General features: G+C 47.8%; 3 protein-coding genes across 9 annotated transcripts; 2 read left to right on the top strand and 1 right to left on the bottom strand.

Annotated features, from left to right (window-relative positions):
* The first annotated feature begins 88 nt into the window (after nt 1-88).
* On the top strand, nt 89-17,608 carry HARS1 (histidyl-tRNA synthetase 1). 6 transcript variants are annotated; one of them, XM_003829163.5, is made up of 13 exons: nt 160-295; nt 566-655; nt 8,308-8,427; nt 11,634-11,729; nt 12,390-12,515; nt 13,495-13,602; nt 13,757-13,855; nt 14,090-14,183; nt 14,394-14,521; nt 14,614-14,856; nt 16,384-16,500; nt 16,692-16,838; nt 17,189-17,608. In XM_003829163.5, exons 1-13 carry the CDS (start codon nt 206-208, stop codon nt 17,258-17,260), a joined length of 1,530 nt encoding a protein of 509 aa, XP_003829211.1. In that variant the 5' UTR covers nt 160-205; the 3' UTR covers nt 17,261-17,608. The 6 variants fall into 6 exon arrangements, with proteins under 6 accessions (XP_063460701.1, XP_003829211.1, XP_003829214.1 ...); XM_003829166.4 differs by lacking the exon at nt 8,308-8,427; XM_055112717.2 differs by lacking the exons at nt 160-295; nt 566-655 and adding an exon at nt 5,759-7,981.
* Nucleotides 17,609-17,864: 256 nt separating this feature from the next.
* DND1 (DND microRNA-mediated repression inhibitor 1) lies at nt 17,865-20,718 on the top strand. The gene is made up of 4 exons (XM_003829172.6): nt 17,865-17,994; nt 18,125-18,242; nt 18,607-19,068; nt 19,765-20,718. The coding sequence occupies exons 1-4, from the start codon at nt 17,971-17,973 to the stop codon at nt 20,220-20,222; spliced, it is 1,062 nt and encodes a 353-aa protein (XP_003829220.1). The 5' UTR covers nt 17,865-17,970; the 3' UTR covers nt 20,223-20,718.
* Nucleotides 19,168-26,851, bottom strand: WDR55 (WD repeat domain 55). 2 transcript variants are annotated; one of them, XM_063604638.1, is made up of 8 exons: nt 26,429-26,851; nt 23,197-23,297; nt 23,029-23,116; nt 22,740-22,919; nt 22,541-22,640; nt 22,283-22,452; nt 21,841-22,198; nt 19,168-20,246 (listed from the first exon to the last, which is right to left on the bottom strand). In XM_063604638.1, the coding sequence occupies exons 1-7, from the start codon at nt 26,617-26,619 to the stop codon at nt 21,877-21,879; spliced, it is 1,152 nt and encodes a 383-aa protein (XP_063460708.1). In that variant the 5' UTR covers nt 26,620-26,851; the 3' UTR covers nt 19,168-20,246; nt 21,841-21,876. The 2 variants fall into 2 exon arrangements, with proteins under 2 accessions (XP_063460708.1, XP_008952791.3); XM_008954543.6 differs by having other exon boundaries at nt 19,168-22,198.
* Nucleotides 26,852-27,823: the final 972 nt, after the last annotated feature.

Below are 27,823 nucleotides of genomic sequence, written 5' to 3'. Positions count from 1 at the left end.
AGTCACGAAGGCTGAGATGGGATCCTCCCAAGTTCCCTTAGAAGCCAGCTTCGGCACTTCCGGGAGGAGCCGGAAATAATTTTTGTGCTCGGCGGAGGCTCTCTAGGCGTGCGACCCAGCGACTCGATAGCCGGAAGTCATCCTTGCTGAGGCTGGGGCAACCACCGCAGGTCGAGACAGCAGGCGGCTCAAGTGGACAGCCGGGATGGCAGAGCGTGCGGCGCTGGAGGAGCTGGTGAAACTTCAGGGAGAGCGCGTGCGAGGCCTCAAGCAGCAGAAGGCCAGCGCCGAGCTGGTGAGATTTAGGCAGCAGGGGAGAGGGCCAAGGCAAAGCCTGGGAGGACATAAAGCCAGGGTGTTCGGGACATAGGGTAGAGATGTGAGGGAAGCGACCAGTCTTGTAGGGAGGAGAGTGGGCTGCGTGGGGAGACATCCGGGGTGGGTCCCGAGAGAAACAAAGCTAGGCCTGAGCAGAGAGATGTGATGAGGGAGGAATATTGAATGAATGGCGGGGGAGGGAGGAGAGTGACAGATGGATAGCTCAGCGCCTTTTTTCCCTCCACAGATCGAGGAGGAGGTGGCGAAACTCCTGAAACTGAAGGCACAGCTGGGTCCTGATGAAAGCAAACAGAAATTTGTGCTCAAAACCCCCAAGGTAATATCATTCCTGTAGGGAGCCACTGAGAAAGTCTCTAACTCTACTCACGGGGCGCTTATGTCTGCCTCCCTAAACCAGGTCATTGAGGAGGATCTGAAATGCTGCAGAGGAGAGGACAGTCGCTCTGGGCGCTGGGCTGGACTGGACTCTACCTGAGTCATTCTGGGATGGCAAAATGATGGCAGAAACTAGGCCAGCTGGGTGATCAGGGGAGTCAGCCTGCTGCTGCTACTCCTTCGTTCATTCAATAAATGTGTATTTAGCGCTATGTCTCTAGCACTATACAAAGCACTGAATATATACCATGGTGGACAATATAGCCTACCCTCATGGAGCTTACATTCTACTGAAGGAGAGAGACTTAGAACAAATAATCCCACACAGATTTTTTTTGTTTTTTTTTTAAACGGAGTATCTATTGCACAGGCTGGAGTGCAGTGGCACATCTTGGCTCACTGCAGCCGCTGCCTCCTGGGTTCAAGCGATTCTCCTGCTTCAGCCTCCTGAGTAGCTGGGACTACAGGTGCCCACCACCATGCCCAGCTAATTTTTGTATTTTTAGTAGAGACAGGGTTTCACCATATTGGCCAGGATGGTCTTGAACTTCTGACCTCAAGTGATCTGCCCGCCTCAGTCTCCCAAAGTGCTGGGATTACAGACGTGTGCCACCGCACCCGGCCACCACACATGGTTATGTAATTACATATTGTGAAAAATGATATAAGAAATTAAGGTTGCTCTGAGAAAAATAAGGGAGAACTGGGGAGTCTGAGAAAGGCTAACTGAGGAAGTGATATACTAACTGATCTAATGAATGAGTAGGAGATAGCCAGAGGACAAGTGTGACAAAGATAGGTCCAGGTAGAGTATGGAAACCCTAAAGTGGGAAAGAACTTTGGTAGTTTTGAGGAACTAGAGGATGATCTACATGGCTAGAACTAAGTTAAGGAGAGTAGAGTGGAATGAGGTTGGAGATTCTGAGCTCATCCTCCAGTTCAGTTCCACTTTCTGTAAGTTCTATAAACAGAACTGTTTACCCCTTCATCTAGGTGCTCTTGGCACTTCATACATATTTGTTATTACACCAACTTTAAGTAGTTATTTATGTCGTTTATTTACCCTGAGACTGAGACTAGATGCCTAAATAGGTATAGTCAGCCCTCCATATCCCAAGGTCCTACATTCACAGATTCAACCAACTGTGGATCAAAACCATTCAGGGGGAAAGAAACGATTAAGAAAAAAAATCTGGCTGAGTGTGGTGGCTTACACCTGTAATCCCAGCACTTTGGGAGGCCACAAGGGGAGGATCATTTGAGCCCAGGAGCTTGAGACCAGCCTGAGCAACATAGTGAGTCCCTATCTCTAAAAACAAACAAACAAACAAATAAAAACCTTTTGAAATCTAACAATAAAAATTTCAAATAAAAAATATAGTATAGCAACTATTTACATAGCCTTTACATTGTCTAAGGCATTATAAACACTCTAGAGACTATTTAAAGTATATAAGAGGATGTGCATATAATTTTATGTTAAGGGCTTGAGCGTCCATCGATTTTTGGTATCCACATGGGGCCCAGAACAAATCTCCTGTGGATACTGAGGGATGATTCTATTTAATACATGTATTTGAAATTGAATTCCAAAGGAGAGGGGAGATGGTCTGTTTTCCTTGTGTTAAGGTTAATTCTTTGGGCTCCTAAATTCATTGAGCTGTTTCTTTCTACATATAACTAATTTTTGAAGGTTAAAGAGACAGTGTAAAATCCCAAAGTGGTGATCATCAATGATTTTTCAAACTATTAGATGAAAAGCTTACTGTGGAATTTATGATGGATCAGTCTGTCCTCACCAGTGATCAGTTTTAACATCACTAAAAGTAGGACAACTAGACATTATGTTCCTGCTGATGTGATGCAAGAAGAAGTACACAGCACCACCTGGGAAGTATTCTTGCCAAGTAAATTGAACTTGAATCTAATCAGATCTTTGGACTAACTATCAGTTTACAGGAAATACTAGAGATGGAGGAACATGTTAGATGGCACATCAAGCATATTGTTCACCAAATCTAGAATGTGAAAATTTTTTTTTAGGACAAATGGCCCAATTTCCTCAGTTAATAAATGACCTTTTTAAAATAAAAAAAAAAAAAGTTGGGGAGGGAAGGAAACTATTGTAGATTAAATAGACATATCAGCTGATTACAACGCATAGACTTCATTCTGAAGCTGATTCAAATAAATCAACCATAAAAAGATATTATTGAGGCAACTGGGGAAAACTGACCATGGCTTAGCATTAGATAATATTAAGGAGTTGCTGTTAGTTTTGTTGGTTATAATAAAGATAGAGTCTTTGGGGTTTTTTAAATGTCCGTATGAGTTAGAGATTCATACTGAAGTATTTATGGATGAAATGATATGACGTCTGGGATTTATTTAAAAATATGTAAGAAAAACATGTCAGGGCTTAAATGAAATAAGAATAGCAGATGTTAATGGTTGTTGAAGCTGGGTAATGGATAAATGGTGACCTGTAATACTATTCTCTATATTGTGTCTTTGAAAATTTCCATACTATAGTGTTAAGATTATGCTAGAGAGTTAATATCCATTTTAGTATTAACAATAGAAAACTCAGTATTGTGGGGACAAGACTCTTTCAAGGGATCTTCATGGTCAAAACTATTTCTATAATAATTCTTTTGTTTTGTTTTGTTTTGTTTGAGACAGAGTCTTGCTCTGTCGCCCAGGCTGGAGTGCAGTGGCGTGATCTCAGCTCACTGCAACCTCCGCCTCCCGGGTTCAAGCGATTGTCCTGCCTCAGCCTTCCGAGTAGCTGGGACTACAGGGGTGTGCCACCGCACCTGGCTAATTTTTTGTATTTTTAGTACAGATGGGGTTTCACCGTGTTGGCTGCGCTGGTCTTGAATTCCTGGCCTCAAGTGATCCTCCCACCTCGGCCTCCTAAAGTGCTGGGATTACAGGCGTGAGCCACTGCGCCTGGCCCTTCTATAATAATTCTAAGACATTATCTGCCTTTTTCGTTGTGTTAACATTTGCACTGAAGGCACAAAAGCGCTGGTGAGTAGAACTGCTGGTGCCTTAGCATACATTAAGACAGTGACACTAAACTGTACTAATAGCCAGTGTGTTCTTCACTGCCATGCACTCACAGTAAGTAAATAAATAAATAAATTAATTAATTAATTTAAAAAATTCAGTTTTACTTAACAATGTCATTGATAAAATGGTAAAACTTTGTTTGTTTGTTTTGGGGTTTCTTTGGAGACAGAATCTTACTCTGTTGCCCAGGCTGGAGTTCAGTGTCACGATCTTGGCTCACTGCAGCCTCCACTTCCCGGGTTTAAGCAATTATTGTGCCTCAGCCTCCTGAGTATCTGGGATTACAGGCGGGTACCACCACACGCAGCTAATTTTTTGTATTTTTACAGAAATACAAAAAACATACAAGAAACCTACAACATGTTTCACCATGTTGCCCAGGCTGGTTTGGAACTCTTGAGCTCAGGCAATCTGCCCACCTTGGCCTCCCAAAGTGCTAGGCTGAGCCACCATGCCTGGCCAAAAACTTACTGATTTTATTGAATCTTGACCCTTGAGGACCCTATTTTTAAATATTTGCTATGACAAAATGGGAAGTACATATAAAGTACTTCTGCACTCCAAGGTAGGGAAAATGCTTATGCCATTGTTCAAGTTGCAAGCTGATCTAGCTACTTTTTTCATAGAACATCTTGTTTTATTTGAATTAACAACTGAAAGATAAATTATGGTTTTTCAAACTTAAATATTTGGCAGACATTTTTACAACAATAAACGAAGTGAGCCTCGTCACCTCAAGGAAAACATCTGACAGTACTTGTAGGCAGTGAAAAAATTCAAGTATTCAGGTGAAAGTTAGAATTTTAGAAAACTTAGGGCATGGTGGCTCAAGCCTATAATCCCAGCACTTTGGGAGGCCAAGGCGGGCGGATCACCTGAGGTCGGGAGTTTGAGACCAACCTGACCAACATAGAGAAACCCCATCTCTACTAAAAATTAGCTGGGCGTGGTGGCGCATGCTTGTAATGCCAGCTACTAGGGAGGCTAAGGCACAAGAATCGCTTAAACCTAGGAAGCAGAGGTTGTGGTGAGCCAAGATCGCGTCATTGCACTCCAGCCTAGGCAACAAGAGTGAAACTACATCTCAAAAAAAAAAAAAAAAAAAAGAATTTTAGAAAACTTGCATCTTCCATCATAAGCTTGACAGCTTCCCAATAACTAAAGAGTTTTCTACTGGGTGTGGTGGCTTACGCCTGTAATCCCAGCACTTTGAGAGACCAAGGTGGGCGGATCACCTGAGGTCGGGAGTTTGAGACCAGCCTAGCCAACATGGTGAAACGCTGTCTCTACTAAAAATAAAAATTTAGCCAGGTATGGTAGCGCACGTCTGTAATCCCAGCTCCTCGGGAGGCTGAGGCAGGAGAATCGTTTGAACCTGGGAGGTGGAGCTTGCAGTGAGCCGAGAACACGCCACTGTACTCCAGCCTGGGTGACAGAGTGAGACTCCATCTCAAAAACAAACACACAAACAAATAAAAACAGGCCAGGCAAGGTGGCTCACGCCTGTAATCCAAGCACTTTGGGAAGCAGAGGCAAGTGGATCATGAGGTCAGGAGAACAAGACCATCCTGGCTAACATGTTGGAACCCTGTCTCTACTAAAAATACAAAAAATTTGCCGGGCGTGGTGGCACGTGCCTGTATGTAGTCCCAGTTACTCAGGAGGCTGAGGCAGGAGAATTATTTGAACCCGGGAGGTGGAGGTTGCAGTGAGCCGAGATCACACCACTGCACTTCAGCCTGGGTGACAGAGCGAGACTCCATCCCAAAAAAAAAAAAAAAAAAGAAAAGAAAAAAGACTTTCTTGATGAGATCTGAAGTGATGTAAATAAATAAGGCTTCCTGATATTGTATAATGAAATGTATCAACATTTGAAAGACCTGTTATGAAATCATGCACAGGCAAAGGATCCATTCATTCAAAGTACAAAATACAGTAGTGGATTTTTTTTTTGTAGGAAAATATACGTAACATAAAATTTACCATTTTAATGATTTTTTTTTTTTTTTTTTTGAGACAGAGTCTCACTCTGTCACCAGGCTGGAGTACAGTGGCATGACCTTGGCTCACTGCAGCCTCCACCTCCTGGGTTCAAGCAATTCTCTTGCCTCAGCCTCCCAGGTAGCTGGGACTACAGGTGTGTGCCACCACGCCCAGCTAATTTTTGTATTTTTTAGTAGAGATGGGGTTTCACCATGTTGGCCAGGATAGTCTCGATCTCTTGACCCCGTGATCCACCTGCCTTGGCCTCCCAAAGTGCTGGGATTACAGGTGTGAGCCACCACGCCCAGCCCATTTTAATGATTTTTAAGTGTACAGTTCAGTAACATGAAGTACATTCATACTCATAACCATCACCATTATCCACCTCCAGAATTTTTTCATCATCCCCAATTGAAACTCTGTACCCATTAAACAATAACTCCCCACTTCACCCTCCCTCCAGCCCCTGGTAACTGCTATCCTACTTTCTACTTTCTGTCTCTATGAATTTGACTATTCTAGGTACTAGATAAGTGAGAGACTAATTGTTCTTTTTATTTTTTTTTAAGTTCATTGATCTAGCTTTCAAATTCCACATTGCAACCAATCTTTAAGAAACAACCACTTGTTGGATTCTGATGTAGTACCAAAGAAAAATATCCACAGTTAGCTGAAAAGTTTGTTAAAATACTCTTCCTTTTACAACTACATATCTGTGTAAGGTTAGATTTTCTTTATATACTTCAACCAGCACGACATATCACGACAGATTGAATGCAAAAATCACATATGAGAATCCTGCTGTCTTCTATTCAGTCAGACATTAAAGATTTGCAAAGATGTAAATCAGTGCCACTCTTCTCACTAAATTGTTTTGGAAAACAGTTACCTTTTTCTAAAATATTATTTGCATTAACATATAATAGATATATTATTTGTGTTAACATATATTATTTGTTAAATGAATAAATATTTTAAAATTTTTGCCGTTCTAATTCTAATACAGTAAATATTGATAGGTATAATCCACTTTGGGGTCTTGAATACATAGTAAGAGTGTAAAGAGGTCCTGAAACCAAAGACTTTGGAGTAGGGTATAAAAGCCCAGATTGGAAGCTCTGACCTGGAAGGAGAACACAGTTCTAGTCCTGACTGCCACAAACATGCTGAATGGCCTTAAGAAATGACTTAACTTCTCAACATCCTGTACTTCATCTGTAAAATTTATCTGCCTAGCCTATGTCATAGAGTTGTTACCAGAAACAAATTAGAGAACAAACAGTTGTAACCAAGATTTAAAAGAAAAGTTATATTGGGAGAGAAACGTTGCTTATAAAATTTGGAATTCAATTAGTTGAGCCAGTTTGAGTTGGTTATATTGCCTATAATCATGTAGGTATTTTTTTGTTGTTATTATTTTTGTTTGTTTGGTTTTTTTTTGTTTGTTTGTTTGTTTGTTTTTGACAGAGTCTTGCTCTGTCTCCCAGGCTGGAGCGCAGTGGCGCTATCTCAGCTCACTGCAAGCTCCGCCTGCCGGGTTCACGCCATTCTCCTGCCTCAGCCTCCCAAGTAGCTGGGACTACAGGCACCTGCCACCACGCCCGGCTAATTTTTTTGTATTTTTAGTAGAGACGGGGTTTCACAGTGTTCGCCAGGATGGTCTTGATCTCCTGACTTCGTGATCCGCCCGCCTCGGCCTCCCCAAGTGCTGGGATTACAGGTGTGAGCCACCGCGCCCGGCTGGTTGGTTTGTTTTGTTTTGTTTTTGAGACAGAGTCTCGCTCTGTCTCTCAGTCTGGAGTGCAGTGGCGCAATCTTGGCTCACTGCAACCTCCGCCTCCCAGGTTCAAGTGATTCTCCCTGCCTTGAGCCTCCTGAGTAGCTGGGAGTACAGGCACCTGCCACCACCATTTGTTTGTTTTATTGAGACAGTCTCACTCTGTTGCCCAGGCTGGAGTGCAGTGGCACAATCTCGGCTCACTGCAACCTCCACCTCCCAGGTTCAAGGATCCTCGTGCATCAGCCTCCCAAGTAGCTGGGACTATAAGGGGCATGCCGTCGCACCCGGCTAATTTCTGTATTTTTAGTAGAGACGAGGTTTCACCATGTTGGCCAGGCTGGTCTCGAACCCCTGACCTCAGGCAATCCATCTGCCTCGGCCTCCCGAAGTGCTGGGATTACAGGCGTGAGCCACTGTGCCTGGCCTCAGGTAGGTGTTTGTTATTAGGCCAGGAAATGTTCTGTTATCCGAGAGAGAGTGTTTAGAAAAATGGCTTAAAGAAAAGAGTTCTAAGAATTTTAGAAAATAGACCCAAACTTAAAAGGGAATGGAATTTGGAAGGCAGATAGCAAATGGGTGTGGGAATTAATAGGGAATTATTTGTACTTGTTTTAAAACTCAGTGGCCTGTAGGAAAATCTGTTTAGAGCAGGATTTGCTTTTTCATTATTGAGGTCATCCTTTTATATTTCCAAAACATATTGTTCTTGGTTTTCAAACCTCGTTTCTGGTTCTCTGGCTGATTTCAACTCCAAGGGCACAAGAGACTATAGTCCCCGGCAGATGGCAGTTCGCGAGAAGGTGTTTGACATAATCATCCGTTGCTTCAAGCGCCACGGTGCAGAAGTCATTGATACACCTGTATTTGAACTAAAGGTGAGGAATGGGCAAGAAGAAACTACATGGTAGATGAGTGGGCATTTGAATAACAAAGAAGATGACAACAAGAGAGTGAGGGTCCAAAGGGCCCACTCCTGTTGTGGACACAGACCAGTCTTTGCTCCAATAAGAAGAGGGACAAGAATGGCTTGGAGGGAGAGGCCCTGTCTTTTATTATCTTGGTTGTGGCCAGCAGATTCCAAAAGAGAGCCATTCTTTGGAGTGGTAATTGTTCTGGGTCCTCTCTACATTGTATTGCGTGGCATCTGTACTTGGAATATTTTCTAGATTCATGCAAACCATACGTACATAAATATGCAACCACTCTCCTGTTGATGGACTCTGAAGTTGTTAGTAGTTCTTTGCTATTAAAAACTAGATTGCAACTGGGCACATCTGTAGTTCCTGCTTCTCAGGAGGCTGAAGCAGAAAGATCACTGGATCCGAGGAGTTCAAGGCTGTAGTGTGCTATGCCTGTGAATAGCCACCATACTCCAGTCTGGGCAATGTAGCAAGCCCCTGTCTCTAAAACAAACCAGCCAACCCAGATTGCATTACTACCTGCTTCAAACCCAGTGATTCCCACTGCACTTATAGTACAACCCAAACTCTTTACTCAGGTTTACAGAGCCCTAGGTGATCTGGCCACTGCCTCTCCTACCTCATCTCATGCTATTTTTCCTCTTGCCCACTATGCTACTCTGGTCTTCTTCCTACTCTTGGAACATAGTCAGTGTGTTTGTACCTCCACACCTTTGTTCTTGCTCTTCCCCTTTCCTGAACTCCCTTTCCTTAGCTCTTTGCATGATTTATTTCAGATTATACTAGAGACTGCAGATTTTAATTCCTTTTTTCAAAAAAAAAAATACAAATAGAGACAGAGGTCTTGCTATGTTGCCCAGGCTGCTTGCGAACCCCTGGCTTCAAGTGGTCCTCCTTCCTCAGCCTCCCAAAGTGCTGACATTACAGGCATGAGCCACCACGTCCAGCCAGCCAGATTTTAATTTCAGAGCTCAGCTAAAATGCCACTCCTCAAGTAATCTTCTCCAACTACCTTCTTTAAAGTAGCTGTTCTCTCTCTTATCACAATGAGCTAGTTTATTGCCTTTAGGCTATAAAACTGTCTGAAATTATCTGTTGTTTCCTTCGTCAATGTCTCTTTTTATTGATATTTAATTGTACATATTTATGAGTCTGTTTTTACCTACTGTATTAGTTTGCTAGGGCTACCATAACAAAGTACCATAGACTGGGTAGCCTAAACAACAGAAATTTATTTTCTCACAGTTCCAGAGGCTGGAAGTTGACATAACATGTTGGCAGGCCTAGTTCTTTCTGAAGGCCATAAGGAAGGATCTGTTCCAGGCCTCTCTCCATGGCTTGTAGATGGCCATCATCTCCCTTTGTTTTTTTTTTTAATTGAGACAGAGTCTCGCTCTGTTGCCTGGGCTGGAGTGCAGTGGCACCATCTCATCTCACGCAACTCCACCTCCCAGGTTCAAGCGATTCTCCTGCCTCAGTCTCCTAAGTAGCTGGGATTACACACGTGTGCCACCACACCTGGCTAATTTTTCTATTTTTAGTAGAGACGAGGTTTCACCATGTTGACCAGGTTGGTGGTCTTGAATTCCTGGCCTCCAGTGATTCGCCCACCCCAGCCTCCCAAAGTGCTGGAATTACAGGCATGAGCCACCGCGCCCAGCCTCCCTTTGTCTTTACATCGTCTTCCCTCTGTCCCCATCTAAATTTTCTCTTCTTACAACAACATATTGGATTAGAGCCCAACTTGGAGACCTCATGTTAGCTTAATCATCTCTTTAAAGACCCTATCACCAAATGTAGACATGTTTAGAGGTTACTGGGAGTTAGGACTTAAACAAATGAATTGGGGAGGGTGGGGCCAGGGGGACACAGTTCAGCCCGTAACACTAGTGTGTGACTGTTTCTGATACTGCATACTGGGAAGTTTCAGGCTTTTTAATCTTTGCCAACCTGGTAAGTGAAATATGCTATTACCGATGATAGACATCACAGGGCAAGGACTGCTGTAATGCCCTTAAGACATTCCCCAGTTTTTACTTTTGACATTATTCGAATCTCAGGCATCAAAAAACATTTATGTTTGTTGGTCTAATAACCTATTCCTAGTAGTTTATCATCAAGAAAAATACTTTTTTTTTTTTTAAAAAAAGAGCTATATACCTAAATATTAGATATTGAAATGTTATGGGGAATTTTTTTTTTTTTTGAGACAGAGTTTCACTCTTGTCACCCAGGCTGGAGTGCAATGGTGCGATCTCTGCTCACTGCACCCTCTGCCTCCCGGGTTCAAGCGATTTCCTGCCTAAGCCTCTGAATAGCTGGGATTAGATGCCTACCAGCTCCCCCAGCTAATTTTTGTATTTTTAGTAGAGACAGGGTTTCACCATGTTGGCCAGGCTGGTCACGAACTCCTGACCTCAGGTGATCCATCCGCCTTGGCCTCCCAAAGTGCTGGGATTACAGGCGTGAGCCGCTATGCCTGGCCTAAAAAAAATTTTTTTTAAATTAGAATAACCTAAACACCTAACAGTATAACATGAGGGAGGAAGTAAGTACAGAGCTTCTTCTCACTGGAATTTATGCATCTTTTAAAAACACTTCAGGCCGGGCGCTGTGGCTCATGCTTGTAATCCCAGTACTTTGGGAGGCTGAAGCGGGCAGATCACGAGGTCAAGAGATCGAGACCATCCTGGCCAACATGGTGAAACCCTGTCTCTACTAAAAATACAAAACTTAGCCGGGCATGGTGGCACCCGCCTGTAGTCCCAGCCACTCTGGAGGCTGAGGCAGGAGAATCTCTTGAACCCCGGAGTCAGAGGTTGCAGTGAGCCGAGATCACGCCACTGCACTCCAGCCTGGTGACAGAGCAAGACTCCATTTCAAAAAAAAAAAAAAACTTCATGCTGAGAAGTCTGAAGAAAAAAAAGATTTTTAAGAGGAAAATGTGTAAGAAAAATACTTCAGCTCTGTTACAAAATCAAAATAGAAAAAACACAAAATTGGTGTTTCCTTTTAATGATAACTACATCAGACACCTAAGAATTGGGATAAAGAGCAGAGGGAAATGTAGACAAGTTGGAATCAGTCATGTTTGTTTTCAAAACTTCCTTTTAAATTGTTATGTTTATTATTATGACCACATTTATTTATGTTTTCTCCAGGAAACACTGATGGGAAAGTATGGGGAAGACTCCAAGCTTATCTATGACCTGAAGGACCAGGGCGGGGAGCTCCTGTCCCTTCGCTATGACCTCACTGTATCTTTCTAAACTTGGGCTCTTGAGACTTTGGATGGATTGGCACTCACTTGGCTCAGGTTTAAGAATGGTAGAGTAGGTAGGATCAAATACGAGGCCTTTGGCGATTAGGGGAATTATTTCTCTAAACCAGGAGTGGAAATTTGGCTAAACAGAGCATACACATCCTTAGAAATCTTCTGAATCCTGAGTGAGACCTCAGCTTGATGTCAGGGCCCAGTTCCAACTCTACAGTCATCCCCTGGCTCCAGAATACCTCTCCCCTGCCGTGTCCAGTGAACAAAATTCTTCTTAATGGACTAGCAACACATTTCCCTTGTCTCCAAGCTACACAGAGAATCATCTGCTTAGAAATCCCATATGGGGGCCTTTTTCTGGTCGCCTTTTTCTGGTCTGTGGCCAACCTGCCCAGCCCCTTGCCATGCTCAAAAAAGTCCAGTCAACACTACAAAAGGGAAAGGTGCCCTAATCTTTTTTGAGCCTTCAGCTACCTCATGTGGTAGCACAGCTGATGCTTTCTGATGTTTGTAAGTGCTATTAATCTTATGGGTGGCAGTTTTACCCACATAGGGAGGGGTTAGACCCCAGCTTCTGTTGGTGATGATAATCAACTTGCAGACAGTGATAGGAGGGGCTTTCTCCTTAACTCTTTGTCATCAGGTTCCTTTTGCTCGGTATTTGGCAATGAATAAACTGACCAACATTAAACGCTACCACATAGCAAAGGTATATCGGCGGGATAACCCAGCCATGACCCGTGGCCGATACCGGGAATTCTACCAGTGTGTGAGTGTTGGGAAACCGTGGGGCAGGATGAGTTACTTGGGGCTCTCTCAAGCCAGCAGAATCTATTGAGTACTCACGGTGTCCTGAGCAAATTGGATGACCCAGATAATGCTCTTAGGGTTTCTATGGTGGTTTTTTTGTTTGTTTTTTTGAGACGGAGTCTCGCTGTGTTGCCCAAGCTGGAGTGCAGTGGTGCAGTCTTGGCTCACTGCAACCTCTGCCTCCTGGGTTCAAACGATTCTTCTGCCTCAGCCACCTGAGTAGCTGGGATTACAGGCGCCTGCCACTATGCCCGGCTAATTTTTTGTATTTTTAGTAGAGACAGGGTTTTACCATGTTGGCCAGGCTGGTCTTGAACTCCTGGTCTCGTGATCCGCCTGCCTCGGCCTCCCAAAGTGCTGGGATTACAGGCATGAGCCACTGCACCCAGCCTCTTCTATGGTGGTTTCATGCAGATTTCACAAAATCCTTGTGGTGGGGGAAGAGAATAAAGTCTCTCCATTTTACATATGAGTAAACTTGATACCCAGCAGATGAAGAGATCATATGGATAAGAAAGGCAAAGTCAGGACTAGAACTCTTGGTCCAGTGCTCTTTATTTTAAACCACAGTGATAGGATCACAGCAGAGAATAAGGAAATTAGCTTTGATACATCAAATCATCCAGACTGATGCCAGGGCTTCTGGATGAATAGGGAAAATGGCTAAGCACTAAAGCCATATAATCACCCCATCCAGTAGGAGGAGTTAAGAAGATGATGAAGTAGAAAATGAAGGAATAGCCCAGTAGATGGAAAGGAAACCAAAACTGGTGAGAAGCCCAAAGATGCCGGGGTTTACCTCTGGGCTGATGATCAGAAAATGAAAGAGAAATTCTATGCTTGAGTGCAACCAGGCCTTCCTAGAGGACAGAGCTCCCAGAGTCCCCCCTTCAGAAAGGTGAATCCCTGAAGACCGCTGGCTAACCCTCTCCCTGCAGGATTTTGACATTGCTGGGAACTTTGATCCCATGATCCCTGATGCAGAGTGCCTGAAGATCATGTGCGAGATCCTGAGTTCACTTCAGATAGGCGACTTCCTGGTCAAGGTCAGAGCTGACAAGGCTGGGAGGGCAAAGTTGGGCCTGGCCTCTCACAAGAGAAGATCCTTGTGCAGAGGGACCAGTAGCCTAAGTGGCCATGACTATTGCAGGTCATGTAAGAAAAGAGATTCCCCCCTCACTATGCATTGGTTCCTTGCAGGTAAACGATCGACGCATTCTAGATGGGATGTTTGCTATCTGTGGTGTTTCTGACAGCAAGTTCCGTACCATCTGCTCCTCAGTAGACAAGCTGGACAAGGTAACAACCCAAGTACTTGACTTCTTTTCCCAGATCCCACCCTGCCTTGGGAAATGGAAAACAAGATTGAGAGAGAGAGAGGTGCATGCCTCTATACCCACCAGAGGAAGGTTAGCCCCAGGATGTAGGCTCATGGGCAGCTACTGCTCCAAAACGGTTCCCCGAGGACAGTACACACTTGCTCTGTGGTGCGGAAGCTGCCCAGGGGTCCCTGACTGGTGTCTGTCTGCCTAGGTGTCCTGGGAAGAGGTGAAGAATGAGATGGTGGGAGAGAAGGGCCTTGCACCCGAGGTGGCTGACCGCATTGGGGACTATGTCCAGCAACATGGTGAGGAACAGAACCAAGCCTCCCCAGCAGCCGTCCCACTGCCCTCAGTCCTAAAGTTGAAACTGGTCTGTGTTATGTATGTAGGGGAGTGAGTGTGTCTATGCATATGTACACACACATGCATGGGCGACTAGAGTCCAGGCAAGAAGGTCAACCCTCCTTACCTTTTTTGTTTCCTTGTCAGCCTCACTCACAAGTCTGTCTCCCCAGGTGGGGTATCCCTGGTGGAACAGCTGCTCCAGGATCCTAAACTATCCCAAAACAAGCAGGCCTTGGAGGGCCTGGGAGACCTGAAGTTGCTCTTTGAGTACCTGACCCTATTTGGCATTGATGACAAAGTGAGTCAAGTTGGGGACGGGATCCCTTCTGAGCTCTGGGGCTTCAGGTCCCTGATCTTAATCTGGCACTGACCATTTTCTTATCTCCACAGATCTCCTTTGACCTGAGCCTTGCTCGAGGGCTGGATTACTACACTGGGGTGATCTATGAGGCAGTGCTGCTACAGACCCCAGCCCAGGCAGGGGAAGAGCCCCTGGGTGTGGGCAGTGTGGCTGCTGGAGGACGCTATGATGGGCTAGTGGGCATGTTCGACCCCAAAGGGCGCAAGGTGCCATGTGTGGGGCTCAGCATTGGGGTGGAGCGGATTTTCTCCATCGTGGAACAGAGACTAGAGGTAGGTCCTAGGAGGTGGGTAGAAGATAGTCTGAGCAGGTGGTGGCACCTAAGCTATCTGATCTCCAAGGGAGCAAGTGGTGCTGCTTTGGGCAGGGAGCATCTCACAGAAATGGAGAAAAGATTATTGCTCTTTTTCACAGATTTCTACCCCATTATATGTAAGTTTTATGGATCTTTAATCCATAATCTTTCTGCACTCAATCCTCTGCTCTGGGTCTCTACTTCCTTCAGGGCTGTCACAAACCTGGGCTGGTGTATCCAAGACTTAGATCTTCCTCATGATACAGAATACTTAACATTTTACTGCCTTGTGCCAGGCACTGTGCTTGGTGCTTTTCATGCATTATCAAAATATAATTGTTACTACAGCCCTGTGAGAGTAGCTAGTTTTATTAATTGCATTTTCCAGATGAGAACACTGAAGCATTATAGATCAAATAATTTGCTTAAGGCCATGAAACTTGTAAGTGGTAGAGTCAGAATTTGAATCCAGGCAGTCTGACTCCAAAGTCTTGCCACTAACCACACTGCAATACTGTCTCTAAATGGGAAGCATGTGTCTGAGGCCCTGGGATCCCTCAGATGGCTACCGTGACTCTCTAGCACCTAGAGTAACACCAAGGAATCCTCTTGTAGCCTCAAGCCCTCCTTTGTTGCTGCTGGTCTTAAGTGGCTGGTTGCATTTCATCTTCTGGGAAATGCTCTGGCAACCTCCCCACGGTCCTATGCCTTTTCTCTAGGGTGGAAACCACCCATTTCCCAGTTGAGATCATTTTTCCAGTAGGCATCTTACATTCTAAGAACTATGAAAATAGTTTTCCTGAAAAAGACAAGGGAAGCAGCAGCAGCATTCTCCTTTCCCCACACCCATATACACGCCTGTGCCCTGTAACTGAAGTGTGAGAGGCACAGTGTCATAAATGGGTAGATAGTAAGTGGGGACTAAAACTGTCAAGGGTGATCTAATTGGGGTGGGCTCATAGTAGTACTTCTGTGTGAATGCTTTGGTGGACCCTTAAGGTACTACATGGACCAGCCTGGGCAACATGATGAGACCCTGTCTCTACAGATTTAAAAAAAAAAAAATTTTTTTTTTTTTTTTTTTAATTAGCTGAGTATGTTGGTGTGTGCCTGTAGTCAGGAGGCTGAGGTGGGAGGATCACTTGAGCTTGGGAGGTCGAAGCTGCAGTGATCACACCACGGCACTTCAGCCTGGATGACAGAGACCCTGTCTCAAAAAAAAAAAAAAAGGTACTACATGGAGATAAGCTTGAAGTTACTGTAAAAAAGCTACCTTTACTCTTGCCCTAAGTTATTTATTCTGATACGTCCTATGTACAAGTCAGTCAGTTCAGTCCTCATATCTACTAAAAGCTACCTTTATGCCCAAGGTGCTAGATGAGAAGACAGGGCCCCTGCCCTGGTAGAGCTGAGTTGGGCCTGGTCTCAAAATCCCGACTAGAGACTGCTTTGTTTGCTCCTTGAAGGTGTTAGCCCAGCTCTCTTTTATCTGCCCCTTCCCCAGGCTTTGGAGGAGAAGATACGGACCACGGAGACACAGGTGCTTGTGGCATCTGCACAGAAGAAGCTGCTAGAGGAAAGACTAAAGCTTGTCTCAGAACTGTGGGATGCTGGGATCAAGGTACGGGAGGCAAGCCCCAGGGTGGCAGCAAACTTAGGTGTGCTGGACACAAACTGAATAAAAGCTCACCCATAATGGATCCTGCCATTACTTCTCAAAAGTAGAGCTAAGAACAGGGTGCCAGCTTGGACACCCTCTGTCCCTGAGGACAGCAGAAGCCAGCCTTCATCTTCTGCTCTTGTCCCCTGCAGGCTGAGCTGCTGTACAAGAAGAACCCAAAGCTACTGAACCAGTTGCAGTACTGTGAGGAGGCAGGCATCCCACTGGTGGCTATCATCGGCGAGCAGGAACTCAAGGATGGGGTCATCAAGCTCCGTTCAGTGACTAGCAGGGAAGAGGTGAGGGAGGTGGGCAGGAAGGCTAAGGGACAGAGAATGTATGCCATTTTGGCAGGCCCATGCCCATTCAAGACCTGAGAAAAAGCCTGGCATTGATATTAGTACAACTCATAAAAGCCTTGAGGGCTTAACCTGTTATTGTGGTCTTAGTAGGGTGAGATCTCCATCCCTGCATATACCTTATGGTTTGTTGGCTCCCCCAAGAGGCACACTCTAGCCTGAGGTGTTTAATTAGGTTCCTGCTCCCAGCTGAGACAAGCCTGATGCCTAGAGGGCTAGAGGAAACTAGGCACTCGGGGAGCAGTGGAATGGAAGATGCTTATACCACCTTCTTCTCCCATCCTGGCCAGGTGGATGTCCGAAGAGAAGACCTTGTGGAGGAAATCAAAAGGAGAACAGGCCAGCCCCTCTGCATCTGCTGAACTGAACAAACTATCAGAGGAAAGGAAGTGGGACTGGCACTATTTGAGGTTAAGACAAACTGCATATGTACTTCAACTGCTTTGCACTTTTCCGTTTCAGCGGAAGACCTGAAGAGTGGTCAGAACAGAGCCTTTAATTTTTATTATGGTTATTTTATTATTACTGGCAAAAACGGCCAGGTACAACACCTTTTTCATACAAGGCCCAGGAGGCTTAGTCCAGTCTGTGCTCCTGGGCTACAAGGACCCAGCCTGAGATGGTCCCATCTGCAGGGCCCCGCACCAGTTGGAGCAGATGCCTCCCCACCACCAATTGCCAAAGGTCCAATAAAATGCCTCAACCACGGAGTCTGCGTGTGTCAGTGATGCCTAGCCCCGCCTTCCCCAGCAGACCAATGTAGGGATGGAAAAGGGAGAAAAACAGTAAACTTGTGACCCTGAGGTTCTTGTCTCCAGCGTCCACCCTGCGGCTTGGGAGCTCCTCCTCGGGAGGCAGCCCCCGTACATACGCACCCGCGACTTTGCAGCTTTCACCTGAAGGTCTGAGCGAAGCCCGGGCGGCGCACGTGCAGTGGATACCTCCACCCCCCTGGGAGGCGGGGTCGCGCTCAGAGCCAATGAGAGCTTGCGGGGTGGAGGGGTAGGGAAGCTTCCAGAGGCCGGTGGGGAGGAGGTTATAAAGAGGGTACGAGGGGGCCAGCTGGAGAGCCATGCAGTCCAAGCGGGATTGTGAGGTAAGCGGCTGGCGACTTGGGGGCCGGCGAGCCCCGCCGGAGCGGGGGTCGGCTTTAGGGACCCCAGTACCACAGGAGAGGTGGGGGCGCGCTTGGCGATCCGCCATTCCAACCTTCCTTTCCCTCTCAGCTGTGGTGTGAGAGGGTGAATCCAGAGAACAAGGCGGCGCTGGAGGCGTGGGTCAGGGAGACAGGCATCCGCCTGGTGCAGGTGAACGGGCAGAGGAAGTATGGCGGGCCACCCCCAGGTACGGTAGTCCCAGCCCCTCCGCCTGTCCGGCTACACCAGCCCCCTTTGGGGGAGGGGCTGCTCCGAGCCTTCACTGTCAGAAACTGCGAACTACCCGGATTTATACCCCCCAGCAAAGGAGGAACTGTAGCTCCACGTCCACCCGCCCCGTCGAGGGAGGGGGCCAATCTCAAGGTGTACCTACTCTGTGCCAGCCCCCTCGTTAGCGCAGTCACCTAATTATGCCAACCACCCAGGGTACGGGTGTAAACCCATTTCACAGACCTTTGTTCACATCGCCTCCCACCCCCGCGCGCTGGGTCCGTGGGCTCAGAATTCGAAAGCGTCGCCTGACGGTGGCCTTGCATACCCCCTTCCCACAGGCTGGGTGGGCAGCCCGCCGCCAGCTGGGTCAGAGGTGTTCATCGGGCGGCTGCCTCAGGACGTGTACGAGCACCAGCTTATCCCGCTGTTCCAGCGCGTGGGCCGCCTCTACGAGTTCCGCCTGATGATGACCTTCAGCGGCCTGAACCGCGGCTTCGCCTATGCCCGCTACAGCTCGCGGCGCGGCGCGCAGGCCGCCATCGCCACGCTGCACAACCACCCGCTGCGGCCGTCCTGCCCGCTGCTCGTGTGCCGGAGCACCGAGAAGTGTGAGCTGAGCGTTGACGGCCTGCCGCCGAATCTGACCCGCAGCGCGCTGCTGCTCGCGCTGCAGCCGCTGGGTCCCGGCTTGCAGGAGGCGCGGCTGCTGCCCAGCCCCGGACCGGCGCCCGGGCAGATCGCTGTGCTCAAATTCAGCTCGCACCGGGCCGCTGCCATGGCCAAAAAGGCCCTGGTGGAAGGTAGGCTGGGGCGGGGGTGCTGGTTGGGGCCAAACGCGTTCTGCCCGGCACTTTATACTGAGCATAGCTGTTAAAGTTACAAGATCTTAGAGTCAAACATGCCAGAATTTGCAACCTTTTACTATTTGATCTCAGATTTTTAAAACTTCCAATGGTGCTACCACCACCGCTTACCTAAATTTGTGACACTTTCCGAGCATTACCTCCTGACTTAATTCTCAACCTTCCCCCACTCCCACACCGCAAAATAGGCACAGGACCCTCAAGCTATGAGGAAACTGTTAGAGAAATTGATTTGCTCAAGGGAATCCAACTGAGCTTTTTACTACTATAGAATCTGTTTCCTCAGACTGTTAGGAGAATTAAGTAACATAATGGGTGTACGGTACTTAGCACACTGACTGACTTACAGCAAGTTTTCCCAGTAAAGATTAGCCATTATGATGGTTATGAGGCAGACAAAGCCTGCAATTAACCAGTACTTCTCCAAGGAAACTTGTAAGGTAGCAGTGTGTTATATACTCCCTTTGCAAATAATGGAGGCTGAAGGCTTCATTGTCTTTTCTTACCCATGGTCACACTACCAGGAAATGGGAAGGCTACAAATTACAGGACTGTGTAGCTCCAAAGGGCTCACAACCTGGAGGCTTGGGCCCAGGGTTTAGACCTGCCCTTGTCTTTGCATTTTTCCTACAGGGCAGTCACACCTCTGTGGAGAGCAGGTGGCTGTGGAGTGGCTCAAGCCAGACCTGAAGCAGCGACTTCGCCAGCAGCTTGTGGGTCCCTTCTTGCGGTCCCCACAGCCAGAGGGCAGCCAGTTGGCTTTGGCAAGGGACAAGTTAGGGTTCCAAGGGGCTCGGGCTACCCTGCAGTTGCTGTGCCAACGAATGAAGCTGGGCAGCCCTGTGTTCCTCACCAAGTGTTTGGGCATAGGACCTGCTGGCTGGCACCGCTTCTGGTACCAGGTGGTGATTCCTGGGCATCCGGTGCCCTTCAGCGGCCTCATCTGGGTTGTGCTGACCCTAGATGGCCGGGATGGGCATGAGGTGGCCAAGGATGCTGTGTCTGTACGGCTGCTGCAGGCACTCAGTGAGTCTGGGGCCAACCTCCTGTGGTCTGCTGGGGCTGAGGCAGGTACCATGGTTAAACAGTGACTCCATTCTTTCTCCACAGGCACCCTGAATGGGCATGCAGAGCCTGTGTCAGGCCCCATCCCAGCAGGCCTGGGTGGCCACTTTCTGACCCCCAAAGGTGGGGAGGGGCATGGGCCCAGGCCCATCAGCCTCCCCGCTGGGACAGGGACCTATGGCACCTGGGGGCAGCTTAGGTTTGGGTTAAGTTGTGGTGAGGGGCCTTGCCCTCCCCCTCCCAGCCCAGGGTCCAACCTGACCCAGTGATCTTCCATGGCCGTTCCTTGTCCCACCCCCACCCGATCATACCTTCCCCCCTCTGCCACAGCTTAGCATGAATCTTCTTTATTGTCCTGATTTGTCCTCTTTGTTGGTTTTTATTTGTGGGGAAGGGCAGCTGAGCCAAAGGGGTCAGAAATTCTGCCCTTTGCCTCCACCACATGGCATTCTGGTTTTGGTTTCTGTATAGTTTTGGGTCTTTCTATGCTGGTTGTATTTATATTAAACCCCTGGTTAGTATATACTTGTGTCTGTGCTGTCTTGCCCTAGCTTAGAGTTTGTTTACACTGGTAGAGTGAATAGCTGCTACGGGGCAAGTACTTCCTCACATCAGTGCTTTGAGTGCATCTTCTTGTGCTGCACTGTAGGGTATTATAAATTCATATCCAGGCCGGGTGTGTTGGCTTTTGCCTGTAATCCCAGCACTTTGGGAGGCTGAGGCGGGTGGATCACCTGAGGTCAGGAGTTCGAGACCAGCCTGGCCAGCATGGAGAAACCCCGTCTCTACTGAAAATACAAAAATTAGCCTGGCATGGTGGCAGACACCTGTAATCCCAGCTACTTGGGAGGCTGAGGCAGGAGAATTGCTTGAACCCGGGAGGCGGAGGTTGCAGTGAGCCAAGATCACGCCATTGCACTCCAGCCCTGGCAACAAGAGCGAAACCCTGTCTCAAAAAAAAAAAAAAAAAAAAAATTTCATATCCAGCCAGGCACAGTGGCTCATGCCTGTAATCCCAGCATTTTGGGAGGCCAAGGCAGGAGGATCACTTGAGCCCAGGAGTTCCAAGACCAGCTTGGTCAACATAGTGAAACCCCTGGTCTCTACCAAAAAAAAAAAAAAACCACAAAAATTAGTCAAGCATGGTGGCAGATGCCTGTCAAGTCTCAGCTACCAGGCAGGCTGAGGTGGATCACTTGAGCCCAGGAAGTCAAGGATGCAGTGAACCATGATCAACCCACTGTACTCCAGCCTGGGTGACAGAATGAGACCTTGTCTCAAAAAATATAAATTTTTTTGGCCAGGTGTGGTGGCTCGTTCCTGTAATCCCAGCACTTTGGGAAGCAGAGGCAGGTGGATCATTTGAGTCCAGGAGTTGAAGACCAGCCTGGGCAAAACAGACCCGTTTCTACCAAAAAAAAAAAAAAAAACAAAAATTGGCCTGGTGTGGTAGTGCACACCTGTAGTCCCAGCTACTCCAGAGGCTAAGGTGGAAGGACAATCTGAGCCTGGGGACATTGAGGCTGCAGTGAGCCAAGATCAAGCCAGCGCACTCCAGCCTGGACGACGGCAAAACCCTGTCTTTTCAAAAAATAATAATTCATATCCTCTCTGGGGATGCAGCCCAATAAGCAAGACTCTTGCCTGGTGAGGACCCGTCTCAAGATTCAATTCATTCCTTCAGTCACTGTCATCCCCAGTCTCCTCCTTTTCTTCCTGAGCCATGGAGTCTTCTCCCTCTTCCCTCAATCCTGCGAAGAAGTCATCGGTGCTCCAAGTCTTGCTGCTCAGAGCCCGCAGTGGTCCTCCCTTTTTTTTGCGCCGACGGTAGTCATCCACCACCACAGCTCGCAGCTGGGCCATGTCCCAAAACTTGAGGCGCTGGTCATGGCCACTACTGGCCAGGAAGCGGCCACAGTGGGAGAGGGCCAGCTCCTCCACAGGCTCCCCAGTGTGCTGGCCCACACTGCCCACCACTCGGTTCGGTAGGATGTTCACAGCCCTGGGCAGGGAAAGAACAGTGTTGAGTACTGGCTATCTGGGTCTGCCCTTCCTGTGACCTAAGGGCTGTCCAGGCTTCCCTCACCTGATGACTCCATCAGTGGAGCCAGTACACAGCAGACTCTCGGTGACTGGAACCATGCAGTCGATAGATTCAGCTCTCAGGGCAAAGCGGTCACTTGTGGCCCCAAAGCCATTCCAATTGAAGAGGTAGATGGTACCTTCACTGGAGCCACAGGCTACCTTCTTCCCCCACTGCAGGGAAATAGGGAAAACAATGTGGAAGCTGCCTCAGACTAAGCCCCCAGCACACACCCCTCCATCCCACCATAACCAGCTGTACTTTCATGAGAGTGACAGAGGTCAGGTCCCCAGACTGAGGTTCTGAGAGCAGCTCAAACCGACGCCTCTTAATGTTGAAGACGCCAAGGCAGCCATCCCCGCTGTAGAGAGTAGAGCAGTAGGCTTAGACACAAGGTCTATTTGAGGAAGACATTTCACACAGGGAGGGGAGGGGAGGCAAGGCAGCTTTGAAGTTGTACCTGGCTGTCAGCAGCAGCTTTTTGGCTGGATCCAGAGCCATGTCTGCGATGTACTCTTCATGTTGCCTCATATCCATTAAGGGGCCCTCCTTCCGCTGGTCCCAGAGACGGATACCACCTGTGTCATCCCCAGTGGCCAGAACATTCTCATCCACCAGCAGAAGACTGTTGATGGGGGCACTAGAGACACAGATGTAGAACTTCTTGGAGCATCTCTGTCCCAGTGGGGACCTCCTGGTCCTTACCCTTCACCTCCATGCACATACACAGAATTGGCTGCTCTCCTTACCCATGAGCCTTGGAAACACGTCTTTCCAGTTGGCCCTGCTCCACATCTAGAACATGGATGGCTTTGTCCTTGGAGACAGTAATGAGCTCTGGGGAAAAGGTGCCCAGGTCATGGTGCTGCTCACTGCTCCCTTCCACCACATTGCTGGTTGTCTTCCCCAGTACTCACTCTGCCCATCTTCAGAGAAGGCCACAGCTCGGCAGGCCTTGAGATGGTGACCCGATGACCAGAGCTCCTTGGTTTCTCCCTCTTGGCAAGAGTAGGAAAAGCTGGGGAGAGGGGAAGGAGGGTAAATGACTCCAGACCCAGCCTGGGTTGCACTGAGTGCAGAGACCAACTAGACAGAGCAGCCTTCCCACCTACCTAAGAGTTCCTGCTTCTACACCTCTAAGCCCAAAAAGTTTACCATCTCATTTCTCCATTTTCAGTGAGTTTGAAATGTTAGGTCTTGCTTTTTTCAATATATATTAGTTCAAGGTATATTTGCGCAAGATTTCTTTGTGATCCCACCCAACCCCTCTTTATCATCTTTGAAAGCCCCAGCCTGGACAAAGATTGGGTCTGGACCACTGTGGAGGAGATATTTGTTACATCAATGACAAAAGACCAGCCCCAGAAGTTAGAAATCTAAAAATCAGTAAGGTAGAGCAGGCTCTTGCACTTCAGGTCTGCAGGAGCTAGAGAAAGCCACAATTAATTACAGTACATTGAGAGTACGTGCTGAAAAAGAGGCAAGATCAAAATGGAGGTGGGGGAGAGGCACCAGCCTGTAAACAACTTAGGTGAGTACTGTTTACGGAATACCCCCAAGTGCCTGCCTCAGAGCAGATCCTCAAAAAGGGCAGAATGAATACATGCTTAATTGCCAGTGAGTTCCAGGTAGGCAGAACTGAGCCTGCTCATTTTCTCTGTCCCAGTGCTGAACATGAAAAAGTAGCTTAATAAACATTCACAAATTGAATGAATACTTGGGAAGGGAGAAGAGAGCCCTGGAAAGCTAAGGTGGTGACATGTGGGTTGGATCATACAAGAGTAGAATTTGCCTGGCGGAGAGCAAGGGCCAGATACTGGAGGCAGCAGAGATAAGGAATGAGGAGGGTTCCTTGTAGCAGGAGAGTAGCATGACTGAATCTAGAAAGATGGGCTGGGGTGGGCATGAGACCACATGAGCCAAGCAGAAGTTTGAATTTAATCCTCGGAAAAGGAACCTTCTCACAATAGTCACGGCTGAGGGTGGAAAAGGGGAGAACCAAGAATTTTCCTCCAGAACCATTTTTAAGACAAGGGAAGCAACAAAGTTGTGTGGAATGTGAAGAAAGGTGGATGTCTAGGGCAACTCCCAAGTGCCTGGCACCATAAATATGGATAGTAGTAGAAGGGAACCTACATTTGTTGAAGAGCTGCTTAGGCGCTGTACTGCAAACTTGTCCCCTCTGCAAGGGTAGGTATAATTCCCCCTTTCAAAGATGAAAATACAGAAGTTAACACGCTCAAGGCCATTACAGCTAATGAGGGGTTGAGGTTTAAATTCATTAAGTAAATCTGATAAGCATAACATCTTCAACTTTTCCACTGCCTCTAACCTGTATCTTTTGTTCAAAATCAAACATGTATTGAGCATCTACCCTAGACTAGAGGTTGGAGATAAAATAGAGAACAAAACCGATGACAGATTACACTCCAGAACAGTGTTTTTTCACATTCTAGTCATATAACGGACTAGTAAGCTACAATCAGCATTTTGTGTACATGTACAAATAGAATAAAATCAGAAATTGTATCACAGAGCATCATATATAATGTAAAAGGTATTTCTCTGTGAGGCAAGGTCAAAGACGTTTGAGAAACATTAGTGAAGGAGACAGCATTCAAATAATTACACAAATGGACATATGGTTACCAACCATTCATTAGTAAGGGAAAGGTACCATGGCACCTGGTGCCATGGCAGCATCTAACAGGTAACCAATTTTAGTCTGGGGAGAGAGGAAGAGGGAAGAGATCCTGGAAACTCAGAGATAGTAGGTAAAAGTGAGGGGAAAGGAGTTTTCCAGACAGAATAGCACATGCAAATGGGCTGAGGTTTCAAGATTTTTTTTTTTTTTTGAGATGGAGTTTTGCTCTTGTTGCCCAGGCTGGAGTGCAATGGCACGATCTCAGCTCACTGCCACCTCCACCTCCCAGGTTCAAGCGATTCTCCTGCCTCAGCCTCCCGAGAAGCTGGGATTACAGGTGCCCGCCACCACACCCAGCTAATTTTTCTATTTTTAGTAGAGACAGGATTTCACCATGTTGGCCAGGCTGGTCTCTAACTCCTGACCTCAGGTGATACCCCACCTTGGTCTCCCAAAGTGCTGGGATTACAGCCATGAGCCACCACGCCTGGCCCAAGACGTATTTTTAAAAGGTATGGATGAATGAGCACAGATGGTCAGGGCGTTGAAGGCAGGATTGAGAAATTTGTACTAAATCCTAAAAGCGGACCATTGAAGGGTTTTAATCAAGGGAGTGTCTCACTCTATTGTCCAAGCTGGAGTGCAGTGGCACGATCTTGGCTCACTGCAACCTCCACCGCCCGAATCCAAGTGATTCTTCTGCCTCAGCCTCCCGTGTAGCTGGGATTACAGGCCCGCGCCACCACACCGGGCTAATTTTTGTATTTTTAGTAGAGACGGGGTTTCACCATGTTGAACAGGCTGGTCTCTAGCTCCAACCTCAGGTGACCCGCCCACCTCGGCCTCCCAAAGTGCGGGTATTACAGGCGTGAGCCAAGATTTGTGGTTTGAAAAATCACTTAAAAAGGCCTGCTGAGCCTGTCTCGGGCACAATATAATAATCCGGTAGGAGTCCGGGCACGGTGGTTTACGCCTGTAATCCCAGCACTCTGGGAGGAAGGCAGGTGGATCACGAGGTCAGGAGTTCAAGACCAGCCTGGCCAAGATGGTGAAACCCCGTCTCTACTACAAATACAAAACAAATTAGCCGGGCGTGGTGGCGGGCGCTTATAATCCCAGCTACTCGGGAGGCTGAGGAAGAGAACTGCTTGAACCCGGAGGGGGGAGGTTGCAGTGAGCCCAGATCGCGCCACTGCACTCCAGCCTCGGCGACAGAGCGAGACTCCGTCTCAAAAATAAATAGGTAAGTAAATAAATAATAATCGGTGGGAAATAACAAGGCCTTAAAGGGCTTTTTGTCCTACTACGGTATCTGGGCTCTGTCACGACATTCCAGTTCTTTCAACAGATTGGTGTGATAGAAGAGCCGAATGTTACTGAATGAATTGGACCCAAAGAATCTTGCAAAATTTGTCTCCCTGCAACTTTCTCTCCTCTCTCCTGTTCCCAGGTCCACCCCCGGGAAGCTTCCAGACCCGGCGCCCCCGGCCCTGCCCCGCTCTCACACGAATACGTCCCCGTCCACGTCCCCTGCAGCCAGTAGGTCACGGGCCGGATGGAACGCCAGCCCACTAGCCGGAGCTTCCAGCACGATGTCTTCCGGAGTGTCCCGGATCCGGGTTGGGGCTTCCATGGAGTCTGGGTCCTCTTCGTCGCTCCCATCCTCAGCGGGCCTCTCCTCACAAGTGCGGTCCATGCTGAGAAGGACTGCGAGCCGCACCGCCGCAGGGTAGTCAGCCTCGGAACCACCCACACTGCGGGAGGAGTAGCCTGGCACTCCGCTTCCGCCTCGGGGGGCGGGGCCGGAAGTGTCTCCGGGACGTTCTTCCTCTTACAGGAGAGGTGGGTGGGCCGCTGCTGGTGCGGGTGGAGCGGAGCGAAGAGACCGCATCTGGGAGATCTGCTACTTCCTTGTCCTGCTGTGACCCCGTTTGGGCTAGGTAGACGGTGCGACCGTCAATTCCCTCCCTAGTCACGTCACGTAAAGTTGGGAACTGCGTGTAAATCTTTCCTCTCCTACTTCATCCAGACAGGCTTAATGCCCTTGGGATAGGAGAGAAGGGACCAAGTCCTTCGTGGCTTGGTGAAACCCAAGATCAAGTCAAGCGACAGCCTGGGCTGTCAGGAAGCCGCAAAATCCCACGCTGCGCGATGACATACGGGAGTCTTGGACAGCAGGCAGCTCAAGCAGCTGGTGTCCACGCCCCTAACGTCTTTGTGGCCAGTTTGCTGTGCCAGTTCCTACAATTTGTCTACAGAAACTCAATGGGCTGGACAAGCAGTGCTCAGTTACCAAGAATTTTTTTTTCTTTTGCTTTGTTTTGAGACAGGGTCTTGCGCTGTCGCGCAGGCTGGAGTGCAGTGGCACGATCACCGCTCGGCTCAAGCGATCCTCCGAGTAGCTGGAACTACAGGCACGCGGCACCACGCCTGGCTAATTTTTATTTATTTATTTATTTATTTATTTATTTGTTTGTTTATTTATTTATTGAGACGGAGTCTCGCCCTGGCTGGAGTGCAATGGTGCGATCTCGGCTCACTGCAACCTCCGTCTCCCGGGTTCAAGAGATTTTCCTGCCTCTGCCTACCGAGTAGATGGGACTACAGGCGCATGCCACCACGCCCAGCTAATTTTTTGTATCTTTAGTAGAAACAGGGTTTCACCATGTTGGCCAGGCTGGTCTCAAACTCCTGACCTCGTGATCCGCCCGCCTTGGCCTCCCAAAGTGCTGGGACTACAGGCGTGAGCCACCGCACCTGGCCAATTTTTGTATATTTTGTAGAAACGAGGACTCAGTATGTTGCCCAGGCTGGCCTTAAACTCTTGACGTGTCTTCCCACCTCAGCCTCCCAAAGTGCTAGGATTATAGGCGTGAGCCACGGCGCCCGGCCCCTGAATT

This window comes from Pan paniscus, chromosome 4 (assembly GCF_029289425.2).
Source record: "Pan paniscus chromosome 4, NHGRI_mPanPan1-v2.0_pri, whole genome shotgun sequence".
Taxonomy (NCBI): Eukaryota; Metazoa; Chordata; class Mammalia; order Primates; family Hominidae; genus Pan; species Pan paniscus.
The sequence above is the reverse complement of the archived record's forward strand: the minus strand, read 5'-3'. Positions and strand labels throughout refer to the sequence as shown.

Excerpts from the sequence above, each read along its gene's own strand:
- HARS1 (XM_063604631.1), top strand. The coding sequence starts at position 206 with ATGGCAGAGCGTGCGGCGCTGGAGGAGCTGGTGAAACTTCAGGGAGAG. Across the intron at positions 8,428-11,633 it reads CACCTGTATTTGAACTAAAG|GAAACACTGATGGGAAAGTA; the intron begins GTGAGGAATGGG and ends TGTTTTCTCCAG. Across the intron at positions 12,516-13,494 it reads ACCGGGAATTCTACCAGTGT|GATTTTGACATTGCTGGGAA; the intron begins GTGAGTGTTGGG and ends CTCTCCCTGCAG.
- DND1 (XM_003829172.6), top strand. The coding sequence starts at position 17,971 with ATGCAGTCCAAGCGGGATTGTGAG. Across the intron at positions 17,995-18,124 it reads AGTCCAAGCGGGATTGTGAG|CTGTGGTGTGAGAGGGTGAA; the intron begins GTAAGCGGCTGG and ends TTTCCCTCTCAG. Across the intron at positions 18,243-18,606 it reads GTATGGCGGGCCACCCCCAG|GCTGGGTGGGCAGCCCGCCG; the intron begins GTACGGTAGTCC and ends CCCTTCCCACAG.
- WDR55 (XM_008954543.6), bottom strand. The coding sequence starts at position 26,619 with ATGGACCGCACTTGTGAGGAGAGGCCCGCTGAGGATGGGAGCGACGAA. Across the intron at positions 22,920-23,028 it reads CGTGTTTCCAAGGCTCATGG|TGCCCCCATCAACAGTCTTC; the intron begins GTAAGGAGAGCA and ends CTGTGTCTCTAG. Across the intron at positions 22,641-22,739 it reads AAGCTGCTGCTGACAGCCAG|CGGGGATGGCTGCCTTGGCG; the intron begins GTACAACTTCAA and ends TACTCTCTACAG.